At 42.3% G+C, this 19,457-nt stretch overlaps 1 protein-coding gene across 4 annotated transcripts in view; it reads left to right on the forward strand.

Moving 5' to 3' along the window:
- Positions 1 to 19,457, forward strand: part of TIAM2 (TIAM Rac1 associated GEF 2) — a 175,718-nt gene that overhangs the window by 78,986 nt on the left and 77,275 nt on the right. For all 4 annotated transcript variants that reach the window (XM_087773418.1, XM_087773417.1, XM_087773419.1 and 1 more), the window contains 4 exons: positions 5,598 to 5,709; positions 6,776 to 7,978; positions 13,830 to 14,265; positions 19,116 to 19,288. In XM_087773418.1, the coding sequence (XP_087629544.1) occupies positions 6,782 to 7,978; positions 13,830 to 14,265; positions 19,116 to 19,288 (1,806 nt within the window). In that variant the 5' untranslated portion in view covers positions 5,598 to 5,709; positions 6,776 to 6,781. The remainder of the gene's footprint in view (positions 1 to 5,597; positions 5,710 to 6,775; positions 7,979 to 13,829; positions 14,266 to 19,115; positions 19,289 to 19,457) is intronic.

Raw genomic sequence — 19,457 nt, forward strand, 5'->3', positions numbered from 1 at the left:
GATCCCTCTGTAGAGCTTTCCTACCCTCCAGCAGATCAACACTCCTGCTCAACTTGGTGTCATCTGCAAACTTACTGAGGGTGCACTCGATCCCCTCATCCAGATAATTTTAATTTGATCTGTGAGCTACCAAACAGTTCCTAATACAGGAGGCTGTAACTCTAAAGAAACTAATGACTGAGTGAGGAATTCTGGCTTCAAATTGGATTTTCAAGGCAAAATAGTTGTATTTTTTTTGAAGAACGGCATACTTGTGGTGTTTTGATTGTTCGTTCCTTGAATACAGTGGTATATAATGCAAAGTATCCTGCCAAGAATACCACAGTATAATTATTATGGTATATTTTTGTAATAAGAATGTGATTGAGATTGCAGGAATAAGAAATCTGCTTCTGATTTGTGGAAGCATGTGACCAAAGTGCGTAGTTCTAAAAAAATACAGTAAATTGTTTCCAGTAAGAAACTCCACATTTAATCTAGCTACAGTGTTGTGCTAATCTGCCTCCCTCATTAATTTCACGTATCTGTCCATACACAACCATGGAGGAAGGGGAGAGCAGGTTCACATTCTAGCATTCTGTATTACTTTCATATTAAAAAACAAAGTAGATTAAAAGTTAATTAAAACTTCAAACCTGTAATTCTGTATCCCTGTAAGAATTCACAGAGCATATTGATTCTTTGCAAAACTTATGGACATGTTAGTATCTGAAAGATAGTTGTTTACAATTTCTAAGACTTTATAAGCCGTTTAAAATGGATGGTGTTTTAACCATTAGGTGAAAAAGAATGTAAAAGTAGTTTGAAATAAAAAATAGGAATTGCTTGGTCAATTAAAAAAACAAACAAACAAACAAAAAAAGCTTTTGCTGATGTAAAAAATCACTAACATAGTTGCTGTACATGAAAGCCTGCGACATTTCTAACTAGATCTGCCATTAAAAGAAAACACGTTGGTCATTTCATATAAATGAGGGGGCTTTCTGTCTCCTTTTTTATTGCTCTGAAATACTTTCAGATTGTCCATTATCCCAGCTCCACTAATCCTGATGCCAGTCTCCTGTGGTGCACTTATGAACCACGCAGTCAGAGCAGCCACCTGTGTAAAAACCCTGGCGCTGCCTTTTCTCCTCTCCAGGCCTCCCCGCTCCACCGTGCGCAGTCTGGAGGTGGCCATCACAGTCCCGCTCTGCAGCTGGGAGTCCTTACCTGCCCTTGTGGAAATACGGTTTTCAAACACAGCAGAAAGCATACATGACTTTCTTCTCTTCTTCATTACTAGGGAGTAGTTGATGGGATATACTCTGCCCTTTGCCTATAAAGGCCCTTGGTATAAGTATTTATATCACTGCAAAGTGAGTTGAAGCCCTGCCTTTCTTTGGCAGACGTTTATACCCGTGTGGATGGCTGTTAGGGACTGTGCCCGGTGGCAGGTACTCGAGAATTGGGACTGTGCCCTCTTGAAAGGTACCGCACTGGTGCAGATAACAGTCCTCCTGTTGATGAAGAAAGTCTGAAGAGGTTGTGACACATGGTTGCTGCTTAAGCTACAAGTAGGAATAAAATGCATGGTTAGCTTATTTCTTTCTTGAATAATTTTCTGTCCTTTCCTCAAGGAAAGGCCTTCTTAAAAAGTTTAAACTGCGTCCTGCCGTGTTGTTGTAAAGAACTGAAAAGATGCAGGCTTTTATTTTTTAGGGGTGAGGTAGCTAGCTCTAGCTCTTACCTATTTTCTAGCTCTTAATCTGGCTCTTCTTTTAAAAGCCTTTTTCTTGTTAAAGACAGGAGATTTTAAATTAAAGCTCTTCTGCTGTGCATAAAGAGTTATTGTTCCTGGTAACACTGAAGACTCTCATGAGTTCCTGCATTTCTTAATGAGTCCTCACTCAGTGGTGCTAACTTGATGGGATGATGTTGTCCTCATCTGGACCAATCCATACTGTTCTTTTTTTTGTCATTGTTTTTGCCATTTTTGCACTGATGCCGTGTTTAGTGAAATGAGAATCAACTTCCCTGCACCCCATCAGTAGATTTTCAGGGAAGCTTCAGCAGAGATTAAATGGTTTGTAGATCACTTATTATACATCTATCAGTGAAGGTTTGTTGTCACCAGCCATCTAGAGGAGTGAAGGCATCAAAATACATCAGAGAAAGAGTTTTGGTGCATGTGTTCATGCCTCATGAGGGTAACTTCTTGATCCAGGCTAAAACTTAACGTTGCTAGGGCTGACATTAATTGAGCTCTTACAACATCCCGGGTGGCAAGATTGTCATTCCCCGTCAGGGGAAATCTGCTGAACCTCCCTAGAAGATGCTACCACAATCTCTTGCCTTTTTGTAACTGGTATGTGGCCACTGTCCGATGCTGACTGTGGTGGTGGAGCATTCAGTCTACTTATGGCTCTGTGCTTGCCTCCTGTCAGTCTGGAGCTTGCCATTTTCCGACCTGTAGTTTTAGAGAGTCTCAGCCTGGTTCGTGTGACTGTACTGGAAGCAGATGGCTGGCAGTAGCGAAATCATGTTTGGTGTGTGTTCCCGCTGTAGCAGATGAGACCAGCGCAGGAGCCTGTCTCCCTTGACTCAGATCTCCCACTAATTCATAATATAATAATTCTTTGTTGTATCTCATAAGCAAACATAGTACTGGGATATTAATTGTTATGGTTCAGTTTTGCTTGCAATATGGTTAGCAAGTCAAGCTTTGTGAACTTTTATTTTGAGAGATTAAGACTGGGGAGGAAAGCACCCGTGCAATTGCAGACCACTACTTGTACGTGCGCTCACCTTAATCTTAAGAGAGGCATTTTCCTCTCTAGCATTTATAAAGCAGTCTCGCTGCTGTGGTACTAATGAGGGAATATAGGTGGCAGGCGCTTCTCCGGAACGGCTCCTGAGCTCGTGTGTTAGTTTTTTGGAGCCAAAAAAGTCTAGGGGAACTTTATGTGGAGAAGCCCCAAGGTGGGGAAATACGTTTTTAGCTCTGGGGTTATGATTTGCGGTAATTATTGGGTGTGGTGGGGTTCCTGGATTAGTATGTTTGCATAGCTGTGTTTTTTGAATGTGTCAAGGGGAACTGGGGTGAAGATTAAAAACTTCTTTTTAGGGAATGTGGGTATAATTGAAAGCAAATAAACTCTTAATAGTCATCTTCAGGCACAGTGAGCTGCTTACTAAATATACTGATTGTAATTGCAGAAAATATTCATAGAAACTGGTTTTGCTCACAAGAAGTATTCATCCCTCCACACAGGAAGAGAGAAAAGCACGTTGTCTTCTGTGGTGGTAGGTTGCTGTGAGAAATATAGGGGAACCTGAACTCTGTCCCCTGCACTGTAATTTCCAGCGCTTCCATAATTGAAATAGTGTAAAATGTGTGAGTGTTTGGAGCGAGCGCAGCCAGAGCTTGTCCACGACCACCCCCTGCACTTGTGTCACGCCGCCTTTGGGCACAAGCCGACTCACTCCACTCCTCCCCGCCCCCCTGTCGTAATTAGCAGAAAGAAAATCGCTCCACATGAGTGTGAGGCAGGAGAAAGGCATCACGGCTGATTTTCAGGGTGACGATCTTCGTGCAGCCTTGCAGACGCCCCGATTGATTATTGCAGCGTGGGCGAATGTTTAGCCTACCGTAGCTTTCTGGATGGCTGGGATGCTGAGAAAAATCCCTTGGGGCTATTTCTATGGGATTTATTGACTGTTTTGTTGTACTGCTGACTGATTCCTGCACAGACTGAGACACTGTTTTGTAGACATTGTACCCCAAGATGAATTTATTCATTCACCCGTTATGTGACCTGTGTATCGGATCAGACATGTACAATGGACCCTGGTAGCAGCAGCTCGAGCCTTGACGAATTGAACGTCTATCTTCTGAGGTTCATGACAGCAGCTTGCTCGCTACCCACTCTGTTAAAAGGATTACCTAACCATTGCACAATCACTATGGAGACCAGATGGTCTTTTTGCCTGTTTCTTTAGACAAATTGGGTTCAGTGTTCCCTTATGAATAGACATAAACCCTTCAAAGCCCCCTTGTTGAACGTAGTTTCTGCTCCCAGATGAAGAATTCTGGATGTAAACTCATTGCTTGTTTGTGGTCTGTGCCTCCTGGACCGAGGAAGGCAGTTTTGCTGGGGGTTTGCAATTTGTTCAGCAGCTTCCTGAACTTAGGAAGTTTGTGTATTGTCTTCTCTTTACCTTGAATCAGAAGTCTTTTGTTCAATCCGTGTTGCATATGACGTTTTTAAAACTGTTTACACAAATGGGTGCACTTAGCAGCACAGGGAAATCAAACCTGGAAGGCAAGGGTGTCCTGAATAGCAACCTTCCAGATTGTTAGAATAAGCAAGTTAAACAAATTTTTCTTTTTTTTTTTTGAGGGTAAGATGAAATTTCTGTGGCTTATCTGTTTTATCAAATATCTTTTTGATAACAGCCATGAATTTGTGTTTATAGGTCTGTAGCATCTCTACTGTGATCCAAAAGGGTGTGTCTCTTCTAAGTAATTTATTTGCTAACCTTTTTCTAGGCTTGCTGTTGAGACCGTTTTTAGTTCTTTGAGACCATTTTTACCTTTGTTTTTTGGTAAGGTTAGCAAAATACCTAGGTTACCAGTGAATTCCTTTAAATATCTTTAAGGTTCTTATACGGTAAAATGAGTCAAAAAGACCAAAACTCCGCGTGTTCAAATCAGGTCGTTATTCAATTGAAAATTGTGAACAGTAGCCACTGAATTTATGCAGCAAAGATTATTTTTTTGGTGGTAGTGTATTAAGAATGGTTTCTAGTTAAAATGTTTGTTCTAAAACTGAGCCTAAGATCTTGTACAGCTTCTTCTACTGAGTGTTTCAATCCCTAAACTGCTGGTGTATTCTGTGAGATTCAGCTTCTGTCCTTTTGTTTTGAGTTGCAGCCTTTGTGAGCCAAGTGAAGAGCCAATATGTTCAGGTGGTCAGGAAGAACTTGGGTCTTGTTACCTTTGGGTGTGCGCAGTGCTTGGTGCTGCCTTTTTCTTGTTTTACTGGCAGGTTAACTTAAAGACAGAACAAACCCAAAGAGGGAAGTTGCTGGGTGGTTGGTGGAGTGAATTGTATGGTGGCCTTTCACTGCAAGGGTCATAGCTGGAATCCAGGCATGGGGAAGGATAAACAGATGCTGCAGGACATTGCTGTGATTGGTTCGGTCCATATTGTAATGGATCACTGCACAGTCCTGCCATTTGTAATTGGTCTTCCAAAAAGCAAACTGGAGAGGGCTCAGAGTTTGCCTTCACTTGTCAATGAGAGGGGAGAAGGACAGAATTAGAAAATTTAAAAAAAAAACACAAACAAAACCAAAAACCCCTACCCAAACAGTGACAGTATTAATTCAATGTCAGTTGTTAAATCATGTTTGTAAAAATGTATGTCTAAAGTCCAGGAATCCCCTTAACCAGACCACTCTTCTCCATTTGTAACTTCTGTCTGATTTTTTTTTTTTTATTCATTTTGCTTACAAAAGTGTAAGTTCTATTTGACTGAGAGCCCTTTTTACTTCTGGAGCAAAGTGTAAGTTCTATTGGACTGAGAGCCCTTTTTTGTCTTTTTGGTGTTTTCTAGGAAGGCGGCGTGCAACTCCATCCTGTTTTTGGCAAGTGTAGTGACTGGCCACGAAGACAATGCAGAGCATGCTAACTGCTAACTGTGCCCGTGTTTAAGAGTGATCCTACAGGTATATGCTCTTCGTTCTGTACTATGCTTTTCATCTAAAAGTGCTAAGGGCTACAAGTAGAGATGTTAAAATACATACAAACTCTAGAAGATAAGATTCTGTTTTCACAGTGGCTTATTTTGACAAAATTTTAATGAGGCTGCAGTGTATTCTCCTGAGAGTGATAGTCTGAGATCCAACATGCAAAGAAACACATTGCTGATGGAAAAAGCACTTTCATGTTGTTTCTGTAAATTACAAACAGTGGAGATGCACTCCAAGTAACAAAAAGAACAGATTGATCTGTTTTACTTTGGGATACACTTTATGTAGGACCAAAATCTTCAGTCATCTCACTGGGAAAATTTGACTGCTCCAATGTGTGCTGTTCCCTGTGAATTCAGTAAAAAGCTGAAGAGCTTTTACTAAGAGTGAGCTATTGAACTGCGCCATGCTGAATGAACATAATGCAGTTTTGTGCTGTAATGGAAGATGAGGCTATTTGCTAACCAAGTTATTTTTTGTTTGTTTTTTGGTGTGGGTTTATTTTTCCTTTCTCCTGGATTGGCTCCATTTAAACACAAAGTTGGGGTTTGCTGAACAGTTTATTGAGGCAACACTTGGTTGCACAGAAACCAGTCAAGCTGAAACTGCAGTGGGCTTGTCTCCTGGCAGAAGGGATTTCTCTGAAAGTACAGTTCACTTTACGTCTAACTTATGATTATCCTGCTGTCTCCCTTTCATTTTGCCATTATTCTTGGGAGCCAGAGATTTTGTCAGTTATAAGAAAAGGATGTTGCCAAGGGTGTGGGTGGAGAAAGGTGTTGACATGATTTCAATGGAGCTAGATTCCAGCTGTGTAAGAGGGATAAAGAACCATACAGAGAACAGGCTTTCCTAGTCTGCCCCTAAAATAAGTTCAGTTATTAATTTGATGTTGTAAATGGCTATTTAATGGCTTTTTTTGAAACAATTGTTTCATATCATTTTTTAAAAAGGCACTTTCCTGTGTAGAGGGTAAAAATGGTCTGTTACTTTTCGCTCTGTCTTCTAGCCATTGTTTCTAATGAAACTCTTCTTAATTTAGTGGAAAATGGGGAATTCAGAAAGCCAATACAGTCTTCAGGCATCGAAAAATCATGCTGCTGCTACAGCGGGTGCCAAGCAGAAGCCTTGCTCTCTGAAAATTCGCAGCATTCATGCTAAAGATGAAAAGTCTTGCTCTATGCATGGATGGGGACATACCAGTAGCGGCTCAAACTACAAATCCAGGTCCCTCGCCAGAAGCTGCCTTTCGCACTTCAAGAGTAGTCAGCCTTATTCATCTAGACTTGGTGACACTGTGGTGAAGGTCTCTAAAAGCAATGCCTATGCCAAACACAGGACAAACGCCTCGGGGAACTACTGCCAAGGAGATAACGCGGTGTTTTTGCCTGAGAACGGTTTCCACTATATTGGCCTTCAAGCTGGAAGTAATCATGCTGCATCTCGAGAATGCAATGGACACATTTTAAATTGCTATGGAAAGAATGAGAGTCTTGCCTCAACCTCCCCATCAGAGGACAGGAGGAGTCCAAAAGTTCTCATTAAAACACTGGGAAAGCTGGATGGTTGCTTGAGGGTCGAGTTCCACAACAGCAGCAACAGCAAGGTACCGACCGAGGAGTCCAGTGGACCGGTCCAGTTGCTGAGGTATTCGCCTGCCTTGGAATCTAAGCCAAATAACCTGCTTGACGTCAGGAGGAATTCCAGCACAGACTGTTCTTCAAACCATCGTCTGTCACCTACTGATTCAAAGCTTCGATCTAGTAAAGGAAGCTCCCTCAGCTCCGAGTCTTCATGGTATGACTCTCTCTGGGGAAATGCTGGGGATATCAATGAGTTGGATGGTCCGTATTTGACCAGGAGCACTCCAGATACAAGCATTCATGCCAGTTTCCCAGCAAGTGACAACAAGAAGTCCTTCAACCAAAGTTCATCTCTTTCCTCACTCCGAGATCTCTATAATGATACAAATTTGGAAAGCACCCCTCCACCTAGGATCAGGCTGTCTGATGAGTATATTGACACTCATGGTAGCTTAAGCAACCGTGTCTCATTTGCCTCAGACATTGATGTTCCCTCCAGGGTAGAGCAGGGAAGTCCTGCACATTACTCCTCCTACACACTCCCATGCAGAAAGTCCAAGCCCCTCAGTGAGGATGCATCCAAGAAGGATACATTAAAAAACCGAATGCGACGCATCAGTGACTGGACAGGAAGTCTCTCAAGGAAGAAAAGGAAGCTGCAGGTATGTACAAACCACAGCCTAAGTGCCTGAAAGTTAGTTTGTAGATTCCTCTCATAAATGTAGTGATTGCATCATGTATGTCTTTCTCGCAGGGTAATTACTTCCTAATCGCATTTGGTAATTTGTGGAATTCTGAGAAGTATTGCATCCCTGGAGCTGTCTGAAATGTCAACAGCAAAAAAAGATATACGTTTGTGTGTATAAATTTTCCCTTCCTATTTTGTCACCTTCTTAGCTAACTCCAATCTGCCACCTGATCTCTCAGTGAATTAGCTTTTTGAAATCATTGCATTACTTAGAAAGTGACTTGGAGTTTTTAAGCCTTGTCTTTATTTCAACTATGAAAATATAACCTAGATATCATATACATGCTATGAATCAGCATACATTATCTAAAGAGTGTGAAGGGAGCAGCAGAAGAACGATGTTATGAATATCTTTGCAGGTGTTCCCTATTACTGGCTTCATCACTCACTTTGGTTTCCATTGTTGGTCCATCTCTAGCAAGGCGAGCAACTGTAGAGTATCGACCAGAGCTGCTGGTTCTGCCTCCACCTGCTATGAAGGCATTACAAGGAGCGCCCTCCTCCTTCCTGTGTGTCAGCTTAGTTCACCAGATGGAAGAGCTTGAGTTGCCATCTGGCTCGCCGGGAGATGGTGGTGTGAAGAAGGAGATGGGAGGAGGGCAAGAGGGAGGGAAAGGATGTTTCTTTAGAAGAATTTAAGGCTAGTCCATTAATGGAATGTAGGATGCCTGTGGTCAGGAATGAAATTCTCGTCTCTAGCTCTAGGCCCCAGAATTGGCTCTTTAAATGCCAGACTGTGCCTGGACTTCTGCGCGTGAGCTCTCAAGCTGAGTTGGAAGGCAGAGACTGGTTTTGGTTTTGGTTTGGATTTTTTTTTAATGTTCCCTAGTGTTTCTCATATAGGAACAGTCACTGTGCTTCTCTAAATGAGGGATCTGCTCCTTTTCAGCAACACTGGAGTGCTGGCCACTTCAGAAGTGAGCCGAGAGTGAAGGGAACCCCATGACACACGCTTTCTGTGGCATGTAGAGCAAACGCTGTCTCCTGTGTTGGAAATTCAGGCAGGTATAGTGCTTAACAGGCATCTGTCATTGCAGTGTAAAACTCTGATGGACCCTTAGGCTCAGAAATGAGGTCAGTGTAAAGTTTGCCAGCATAAATCCTAGGTAAGGACTACAGAACTGGAAAAATGAGAACTGTTTATTTGGATCACTTCTTTTGTGAGTTGGTGCTCACGTATTTTATCAGATGCTGTCTTTTCACCTTCTTACTCAGCTGTGAAAGAGAAGGCAGAAAAAACACAGTCAGTGAAGAGCCTCAGCGCCTTGTGCCAGGATTCTTCACTGGTTTCAACATCCATAGCTGTTCTGGATTTTACAGCCAGGCTTTACATACGATCTCTGCATCCCAGACCTTTGCCATGTATTACTTAGTTATGACATTTTCAGAATGGTATTTGTGGTGCACGATTCATAGCTGTTTTGAATTCGCTGTGCAGTGAACTGACTTCAGACACAGCAAGGAAATTTGGCTGGCAAGATTGCATCAAGCTTGAATCTGATTCTGGTAGAAGGAAATCAGCCCTGGCTCCAAAAATCCTGATTTCTTAGAAAAAGGCATAGGAAATAGTTAGTCATTGATTTTTATCAGACAAGTATCCAGGGACAGGAAGGATACGAGAGGTAGCGAATACTTTATGATTTTGCCTTCCTCATGAGGCTCGGTCAGCTCCTTTCCGCCTTGCACTCTTTAAGTAACTGCCGTCTCTTCTGGGGGTTGCTGTGTTGTAGTTTGGTAACGATTATACTCTCACCAGGCCTTTGGCTTAAAAATGCAGAAGTACCGTGCACGGTTATGATCTGTCAGATGGTGAGTCCCTGTTTGTAGGACTGTTCATCACGGCGATTGTAGCCTCTGTGCTTTACTCTGAACAACGTGTCCCTTCCTCAGTACATTACTAATAACTGATTGTGAGTCACTTGGGCTGAACGTAGGTGAAAGCTGGAATATTTCCCTGTAAGTAGGCCTAAGCGCCGGTGCTGGCTGGCTGGATAGGTCCCTCTGGCTGCCCCCGTGGAAACAAGTCAGCCAAGCCTCCTGCTTCACGGGGGCGCAGGACTGGGAGGCACAGTCTTGGGATATTGAGGCCAGTCCCTTGCCACTAGAAAGGCAGTGGAATTTAATCCCCTTCATGAACAAGTTGCAGCTTAAAATCAGGTGGGCTTTTCCCCAGCTTGAAGGCTGTTTCCAAACCCTCTTACTCTGATGCTTGCTACTTTACATAGTAAATGTAGTCCTGGCCCGCTTGTTCTGATGCCAGTATTGTCCACTACATTAGTTATGCTTCCCTATTATTTAATCTGTTACGATTTATTTAAAGGGAGAAACAGCACGCATTTCTGGGGCTATGCAGACTTTCTTTCGTCTCCTGTCTTGAGATAGGAAGTCTGTTTCCTTTTCATTCTGGCACCATTCCTCTGCACCTGTTTTAAATCATCCATAAACAGATTTGGATATAGGATATTCCAGAGAAGCCCTCAGCTGTGCCCTGTCCAGTGGCTTGGATGTTTCCTTATGTCTGACTTGATTTGATACTTGATCTGAAATATCCTGGAATTGAGTTTGCCTTTCTACTAATGGTCTCACGTCAAGACTTGAAGTCATTCTGTGCCATGACCCAGCTTTCATTGTATGAGGGTGTCCTAATGTGTTCTCTTGATGCACTGGTACTCTACTGCGTGGCATGTCCTCATTTAGTTAATCCTTGCTGAAATGGCATTGGGGAGATGCCGTATCACAATACAGTATGCGTGAGCAGCAAGGTATGTGTGATGCATGTGAGATCTGTGGACAGAATTTAGGCAGACTTGTTGCACAGTCATCCACTGCTAGAGATGGTGGTGTAAACTCAGTGTGCAACTGTATAACATGGAGAAAATGAGCAAACACTGTGTAAAATGAAAATCCAGCCACCAGAAACAGCTGCTGCAGATAGGTTCTTCAATGAAGTAAATAGCCTCTTTATGGAAATAATTTCTGAAATTTCCTGACATTATAAGCCAGAGCCCTGGAGTGTGGTGTAAAGAGAATTTAAAAGAAAAGTGCATTGAGACAACATCTTTATTTGGCTTGAAAACTGATATTAGATTCTACTTTCAGCTTGGGTCCTAATGAATTTAGCAGGCTGCATTTTTTCCTGTGCTGTTCTTTACAGCTAATTATTACGTGCGTCACTTTGTCTAATTGGTATCTTAGTTAGCCACTTTATCTTTTGCATTATCTATAACTATTCCGGGGTATATCTCAGACATTGAGAGATCTGCTTGAATGCAGCTGAGCAGAGAATGTGGTAGTTTTCTATCATTGCTGATGCAACAGAGGGAAAACGAGCAGAAAGTCGCCTGGGAGGGAAACCACCACCACCAGCAATTTGTGTCAGACCTTTTCAGTGGTGACCAGATACTGCTACAGTGACAGCCTCGCTGAGGACCAGCAGAGACTGCGTGACTCTGCCAATTCTGTTCTTTAAAAGAAAAGAAAATACAAGTGATGTTGTCATAGTGAAGTGTATATATTCATTTTGGATCCTGTGTCCGTTTACTCTGCTCTGGTACTTCCTCATTTCTACCCTTTCTGTGTGCGTGGAGAAAACATAGGATGTGGTTAGTGGCTGTTCATGGGCAGGTTGGATCCCACCCTTTTCATTAGTGCTTGTTGTTCCAGTAGAGGTCCTTCACAGCAGACTCCTTCTTATGTATGTGTCTCGTGTTGTTTTTCTTACTAGTGCTTTGGGACTGAAAGAAATACATATTCTTAATAAAGTGTATGTTAATGTTTTCTAGCGGACACTGGCAGTTCCTGGAGAATAGTCAAACAATTAAAATACAGGATTTTGGCACACACGTACAGTGACAGTAATTAAAAAGAGGGTGGAGAAAGCTTCCAGTTTCCCACCGAACTGCAGATGGCCGGCGCAGTTGTACAATCCGTGTTGTATGGTTGCTTTGTGGGCATAAACACATGACATGCGTGATTGTTCTCCACCTCCTCCCTCCCCGGTTTCCCTCCCTTTACAATACAAAAAGCAAAACTGTTGATGTTTAGGGAGTTACTTTCAGAGAACGCCGATTAACACTCTGCAATAAGATTTGAGGAAGGTGCTCCATTACGAGGAGAATCGGATCCTTGTTGCCAGACACAGTGATCTGAAAAGCCAGACTCGAACTTCAACGTACGTGGGTTTCAGTTCAAGTTGGCTTTTGCGAGGCCACGACCAGCAGTGTTCTGCTGCTTGAGAAGTGGCTTGTCTGGCGACGCCTGGAAGGGCGTGCGATCCCACTGTTGCTCTTGGCTGCTCTCTGGAGGTCCCGACGCTATCAAAACACAGCACAGCTTTTCCGCTACAGTTTTGAAGAGCATCAAGTAGGAAGCAAAGGAACAAAAAAGTAGTTGCTTTCAAAGCTGCTGGTGAGAGCAGCTCACAGGAGACCAAGGTTTATTTACTTTATTCATGTTCAGAAGTCTGTGAGCAAATAAATGCTTTCAGAGAGGCAGTCTAAACTTGAAAGTATAATAGCTTTATTATAACTGAGGGTAATAGCTTCGCTTCTTGAATTGTTTATAGTAATCTCTTCTTTTCAACTTCCCTCACACTTTTACTGCAAATAGCAGGAGGTTTTTGTGTTCTATGTTCTTAAATCTTGCTTGCTTTTAAATAGCATCAGCAACGCTTGAGTTGGGAAGACAATAAATGGCTTCTTATGATGGATGGTGTGGTTCTTAACAGTGAAGTTAATCCAAGGAGCTCCATCTTGGGTACTATGAAAAATCCCTGTCCATCACTGGAGCCTGGGAGAGCTGGGAACAGTCAGCACATTACTGGGAAAAGCTTAAGAAAGAAAAGGCTCAATCTGCCAACAAGGTCCCATGTCAGCAAGCGGTGGCAAGAAATGGGCCTACGTTAGCATCCGTATCACAAGGCAAAGTTGAAGTCATACCGTCAGGCCTGAGTATTTCAAATAAAATTGGCCAGCCCTCTTAATACAAGGGATGAAGTTGCACAATGCAATTAGGAGAAAGGCCCGTTGGTGCTTGATGAGATAGTCAAGCTCCCAGGAGGTTTCCAGCAAGTCAGAAAATACAGACCTCTGCAGTCTGGAGACTGGATTCATGCCAGTCAGCAAGCGCATCTTTCTTTTTTTAAATCACATCTTCTGCTAGATTAGTTTTTTGTCAATTGGTCAATACTAACAAGCTTAAAATATTCTCAACTTTTGACCTTTCTTGTGTTGTTTAAGCACAGTTTATATGACAAATAGAAAGTGGAGGTAAAATCAGCCTAGCTGTGCTGATGCGAAATGTAGCTGCCTTGCACAAATAGAGTGTCACTGAAGTATTGAAAACCCTGTAATAATAAAGAAACTTGTTGTGACATGGTTCCCACTTGTACTCAAACAAGTAGGCGGTGGTGCCTGGGTTTCAGCCAGGGGATATGGTTGTCTTCTAAAGTCCATGAGGTTTCAGCCAGTGGAAGCCCCAGTAGTTAGTAGTGAATGTGGAGATTACTCTCAGGTGTTTGAGTTACCAAAGCTCACAGACGTAGTGGTTAGGGTTTAATGGGGTTCCACTGAGAAAACTGTGAGTGGTGGCACTGATGGTGTCAGTGGCTGCCAAGGCAAAGCCTGTGATGTAATGGTGCAAAGAGGTGGCCCTTGATGAAGGAACTGGCCTTGGCTAAATATGAGACAAATTTAAATACCATATGGGGTGTGTCTTTTCATCGTAGCTCTGGTGACTGATCGCTGGCAATTTCTTTTTTTGTGCAGGAGCCAAAGTGTAAAGATGGGAGCGAATACTTTGACAGCAGAATGGACAACTTCACCACGGACACGCTGGCACCATCGCAGCTCTCCGCTTTGCTGTGGTCACCTGGCTCCAGCCACGTCCTGTCCCAGAGAAGTGAGTCCACCAATGCTGTCAGCAGCGATGCCCTGAGGCAGAACATTTACGAAAACTTCATGCGGGAGCTGGAGATGAGCAGGACGAACCTGGAGAACACTGAGACCTCGTCGGAAACGGAGGACTCCAGTGGCGAGTCCCTCAGCTCCTTGGAGCAGCTGGATTTGTTGTATGAGAAAGAGCAAGGAGTGGTGCGCAAGGCAGGGTGGCTGTTCTTCAAACCCCTGGTGACCCTGCAGAAGGAGAAGAAGCTGGAGCTGGTCACACGGCGAAAGTGGAAGCAGTACTGGGTCACGCTCAAAGGTAAACCACCGTGTTGCTCCTTCAGCTTGTTGGCAGCAGGTGTTTCCAGTGTGTCTCGGCAACTTCTCAGGCGTGCTGGTTTCTGTTAGCAGGTTCAAGGGGTCAGAAACTCATGCCTAACTTTACACGGTCTACCCACATGCTTAAAGTGGAGCGTGTGCCCAAACAGGCCACTAAATTGAGGTGGTGCTTGTGTTTGGTATTGCATATGCGGCCTTGCGTTTCGTACCATAGCAGGAATTTCGTCTGACTTCCCAGTTTCTGTACTCACACAGAATTGGGGGTTTAGAAAATGCTTTTGGATGTTTGGAGGTCAAAGACCAAATTGAACCAAAACTGACAAAAATACAGAAGTTACACCTCTATATCAGGGGAATTCAAAATTTAAGGATCAGGAGAAGTCCCTAGCGCCCGATTCCCTGTCACAGGCACGCAGTTCCCTGGGCTCTGCTATGAGGTTTACTTAAAGTTGGGGTAAGTTAATGGAAAAATGTTCAGTTCGTTTCCAGTGCTTCAGATGGCAACATAACCAAGAGGTGAACTCCCCGTGCTAGAGCATTTACACAAAAAAGTGTGTGATTCAGGGCAGAGGAGGCCAAAGCAGCAGCAGCAGGGGAAACCCTGCAGTGCCCGAGTCTTAGCTGCCATGGCCCACTCCCGGGGCTCACCAGCCTCACTCCTTTCCCTGGATGGTCTTTCACCTTGCCCACTCCCTGCAATACCAACCCCTTCTGGCTTTCAGCATGCCCACCTTTCCATCTCCCCCAGCTGCTCCTGCTATGAAACAGCCCCGTGGGAAGGCAAGCCACTTAAAAGGGGCTGCTGCTCGTGGGGCGCAGTGTGATTGCCATGCTCAGCGCTGCGCTCACGGTGCACGTTGATGGCTCAGAGTAATCGAGCAGGTGGGTGTGCCGCAAGAAGGGTACGGGTGTCAGGAAGTGGGAGAAAGAAAATAACATCTATTGTGGGGAGGAAGAGGAATTAATGGGTTAGTTCATAGGCTTTTTTTTTTTTTAATTGCATCCAAAGGATTTGCCTTTCAGTAAATATAATGCTAAGTTCATGAGTAAGGAAATGATCAAACTTAATAATTTCCTAGCATATCTGGGACTGGAGGAGAGAAAATAACAACTTTCCCACAGGTTGCCATTTTCAGAATTCTTCATGGGTGTAGACCAGAAGAAAAATGAACAGCAAACAGCTAGTGCTGGGAATGTTGTCCTTGATAGTGCTGATTTAAAAGAAGCAAACTTGCAAGAATGTAGCAATTCTGCCTAATAATTCAGAGACCTGTTATCAAGGGATCAAAATGTAGGCAGTCTTAACAGTTTAAATCACTTACCCTGATCATCAGATAGCATGATTCATGCTTACAAAGCAGTGTATACAAAGGGAAAAACAATATCAGAATGCCACCCTCTTATTGTATGTGTTTGCATTACAGAGTATGAATATGAGTTTGATCTGCCTCTTCTAAAATACAAGTAGTTTCTAAACAATCCTATCAAAACTCTAAACTGAAGTACATTATATACTAGTAGTTCGTGTATTTCTGGGATAATGAAGCTCTGGGAAGGAATTTAGGTGCTTCGTGTTCAGTTCTGTGCTATAAAATTGGCTTATTGGTGACCTTGAACAAGTCATGTCCCTTTTTGCTACCTGAATTTCCTCAGCTCTAAAAAAGGAATAATAAAATTCTTTGCAAAAAGCTTTATTAACTTCTGACATTATAAGAAGTATTAGATACAATGCTTTTTACTTCAGATGGGTGATATGGCTGCATTCATGGTGCAGAATCTCTTCCGCTTTGTTAGCTGTTTTAAACATACATTCCTCTTTTCCTTGATCTCATACCTTTATTGTGCTGTGGAGACTTCTGATGCCAAAATAAACTTGCCTGTCTGGATATCAAGGCGTAGTTCTGTTTTCATAATATGCTATATCAAGATCAAGGCGCTTGCTTTGGTTGTCCTTATACAGGGTTTTGAATAAATCTGTATTTAATTTGTTCTTGAAGTTTAAATAGCCAAGATATTTTAAAATATGACTTAAAATAGCCACATATGCAAATGGAGAACAGCATGTTTCTTTGCACTCTGTTGAGATGTGTTTAATTATAAATATGCAGAAGGCTTATAACCATCTGGTTACCTGCCAGACTTCAAAGTATACGTGTCCTGAGGCCTCTGCTCTACTTTCAGGGCCACCAAGACCTGAGCTTGAATAGTAACCCTTTAGCAAGAGGAACTCTCTTTTCCATCTGTCCTGTCTAATTAGTTTATTTTAATGAGGGAAATTGCTTTCCCATTGTCCTCCCCCTTCAGTTCAAGTTTTGATTAAAATACTTGGATGATAACCAGTCCCAGTGGGTCTGTCAGAGTTTAGGAAACTAGCTGCTTCCAGGGATCACTTGGCTTGACCCGAAGATAGACCTGGGGTGCCATACACCTAAACACACATGCATGCCCTTCAAAATTTTTTGTTTATGTACATATAAACTGTCAGGATAAAAAGCGACGTATCTTTGGTTACCTTTTTGATAACACATAGGGGAAATATGGGAGTTTAAAATAGAACTTAATTTGCACTTTCCTAAAATGCAGAAGTGGAAGTGGTTGTACAGTCCTGCTGCTGCTGCTGAATAAAGAGAGGACATGGTTTTGTTGATTTAGTTTGCCCTGTTACATTGAAATGATGACAGAAGTGCCATGCCTGATATGCAGAGTGTAAAAAACCGTATCCTTCTTTTCCAACTGCAGAGATGTCCAAGTGTTTCTTTGTCATAAAGAAGATCAAGTGAGGGTCGCTAAGGGGAACGGATAGGACCAGCTCTGTAGGATTTGCTCTTACCCTAAATTTTTTGCCAAAGACTCTGTACATAATAGGAAAAGGTGCACTTAAGTAGTATAGAGGCATTTCTATTTATTGGATTCCTTCCTTTGAAAACTTTTCAGTCATCAGATGATTTGGTCAGTAACCTCTGATATATATTTCCCTTTTTCTTGTAACTGTTGTATATTCACTGGCATTGGAGAATGTGATGAAATCCATCTGATGGATCTCACTTTAGATCTGGGCTGTGTGAGGACCAGTGTATTCCACCACTTTTCACAGCAAATCTGCCCCATCAACTCTAATAGGCCCATCCTTCCCCTTTTCCAGACAGAAGAATCCAAAAAAACTTGATCTTGGTTCTGATTTCAGATTTGACCTTTGAGGAAGCTCCCCTCAAATTTACATGACTTTGGATGATGTGTCTGGGATTTTTAATACAGCATTAAGTGTAAATGTTAGAGAAGTACTAAAATAAGGTTGAACTCTGGTTTTACCGAACTAATTTAAAAACATCCACAAAGGAAACATTGCTATTTTGCAGGTTTTGCAACATGCCCTTGATATGTACTTCCTAGGCATATTTGTGTGTGCATACGTACACACAGTGTGTCACACAGAGCAACACTAACAGCCGCAAAATCAGCAAGTCAGCCCAAAATCTCAGTTTTGGTGCTGCCCTGTGTTGTGGTGCCTCTTTGATTTGAAGGAAAAAACAACAACAACAAACGATCTATAGAGATAACAATGCTGTAGCCCTAGCAAACTTAATCCTTATATTGGCCGAGTTTCAAGCCCTCTATTGAATACGTATAGGCGTTACAGCAGTAATATATTCATGGATTACTAGGCCCTAAGGGACCACTCTGATCATTTAGTCTAATTTGCTATGTAATGTGTCCATAGGTCTTCTCTAAATTAATTCCTGAATGAATTTGAGCATATCTTTTGGAGAAGGCTTGCCTTGCTGCAGAATCTACCACCAGCCTCAGATTTTTCTAACTGCTTAGGTTATTCTCAGTTTTCAAAATGTATTTATAGTATCTGGTCTTAGTTTTTCCAGGTTAAACATCCAGCCATAGTATAGTATTAATTTTTCTTCCAAATTAAAAAAAACAAAACAAAAACAAAAAAACCCACACCAAACTCACTATTATTAAACTGCCATTTCTCAGGGGTGAAAGTGAGGTTTATTTACTTAGTTTCTCTTGATGCATAACTAGCCTAAGATATTCTTGAGAAAGACAGGATAGTTTTTAACTAGATTATTTTAGTAATGCAGTTCAGTCTGTGACCCCCTGGACAGGCAAATCGGTGCATTTCAGAGGACAGTGGACTGTAACGTGGGGCAGGAATGGTGGGGATGGAGGGGACAGGCCCTTCTTAAGCCAGCTTCACTGCCAAAGGCAACATGGCAATGTAGTCGTGCTGCTGGGGACTGGGATCAAGTCCAGTCTGCTGTCCTTCAGAAGTAATTCCTCTTGTTATACTCAGGATTGTCATCATCAAGGATGAAGTTTGTTTTCTGGATGCAGGTCTTGCACTTTACATGTTATACTATGTAGGAGACTGAACATGCTCAAACTCAACCCCTTTAAACCATTTTAAATTATTCAGATTGTGTTCATTGTCTAAGTCCACAATTTGCAGGTAGATTCAAGGAAATCCAGTTTAACTTTGAGAATTTTATTCACTAAGCATGTTGTTTGAAGACAAAAGTTTCTGCAAATCTTTTCAATGAATACAAAGATTTCTTAGGTGGCTGTTATGAGAGAGTTGGTTAAATTTGAAGGGGCATCTTTCACTAGATTATGTTGCTCAAACCCCATCCAACCTGACCTTGAACACTTCCATATTGAGGTACCGTTGGTTTTTTTTTTTCTTCAGTCTATGAGTGTTTGTTGTGTCCCTGTTAGATGTCTGTTCCAACTTTTCATTGGCAAATTCATCATTAACTTTGCCTCAAATGTGAGATCCAGAACTTACTTTCTCCTTTTTTGTCCCTCTGTACTGCAAAGGTTGTACTCTGCTGTTTTATGAGACCTATGGAAGGAACTCGATGGAGCAGAACAGTTTGCCTCGATACGCCCTCTTTGTGGAAGACAGTATAGTGCAGTCTGTTCCAGAACATCCTAAGAAAGAAAATGTGTTCTGTCTCAGCAATTCTTTTGGAGACGTCTACCTGTTTCAGGTAACAGTATGCTTATATAACTTTGTGGTTGATTCCATTTTAGGATGCATTTGGGAGTATGCACATGCACGTATATGTTTGTGTATACACGTACATACACACAGATCATGCTTGTGCCTTTGACTTAAAAATAATAGTATAGTTACACTATTACACTATACTATTATAA

Source organism: Nipponia nippon, unplaced genomic scaffold (genome assembly GCF_047370975.1).
Source record: "Nipponia nippon isolate SJK-2023a ecotype South Korea unplaced genomic scaffold, ASM4737097v1 scaffold_4, whole genome shotgun sequence".
Lineage (NCBI taxonomy): Eukaryota > Metazoa > Chordata > Aves > Pelecaniformes > Threskiornithidae > Nipponia > Nipponia nippon.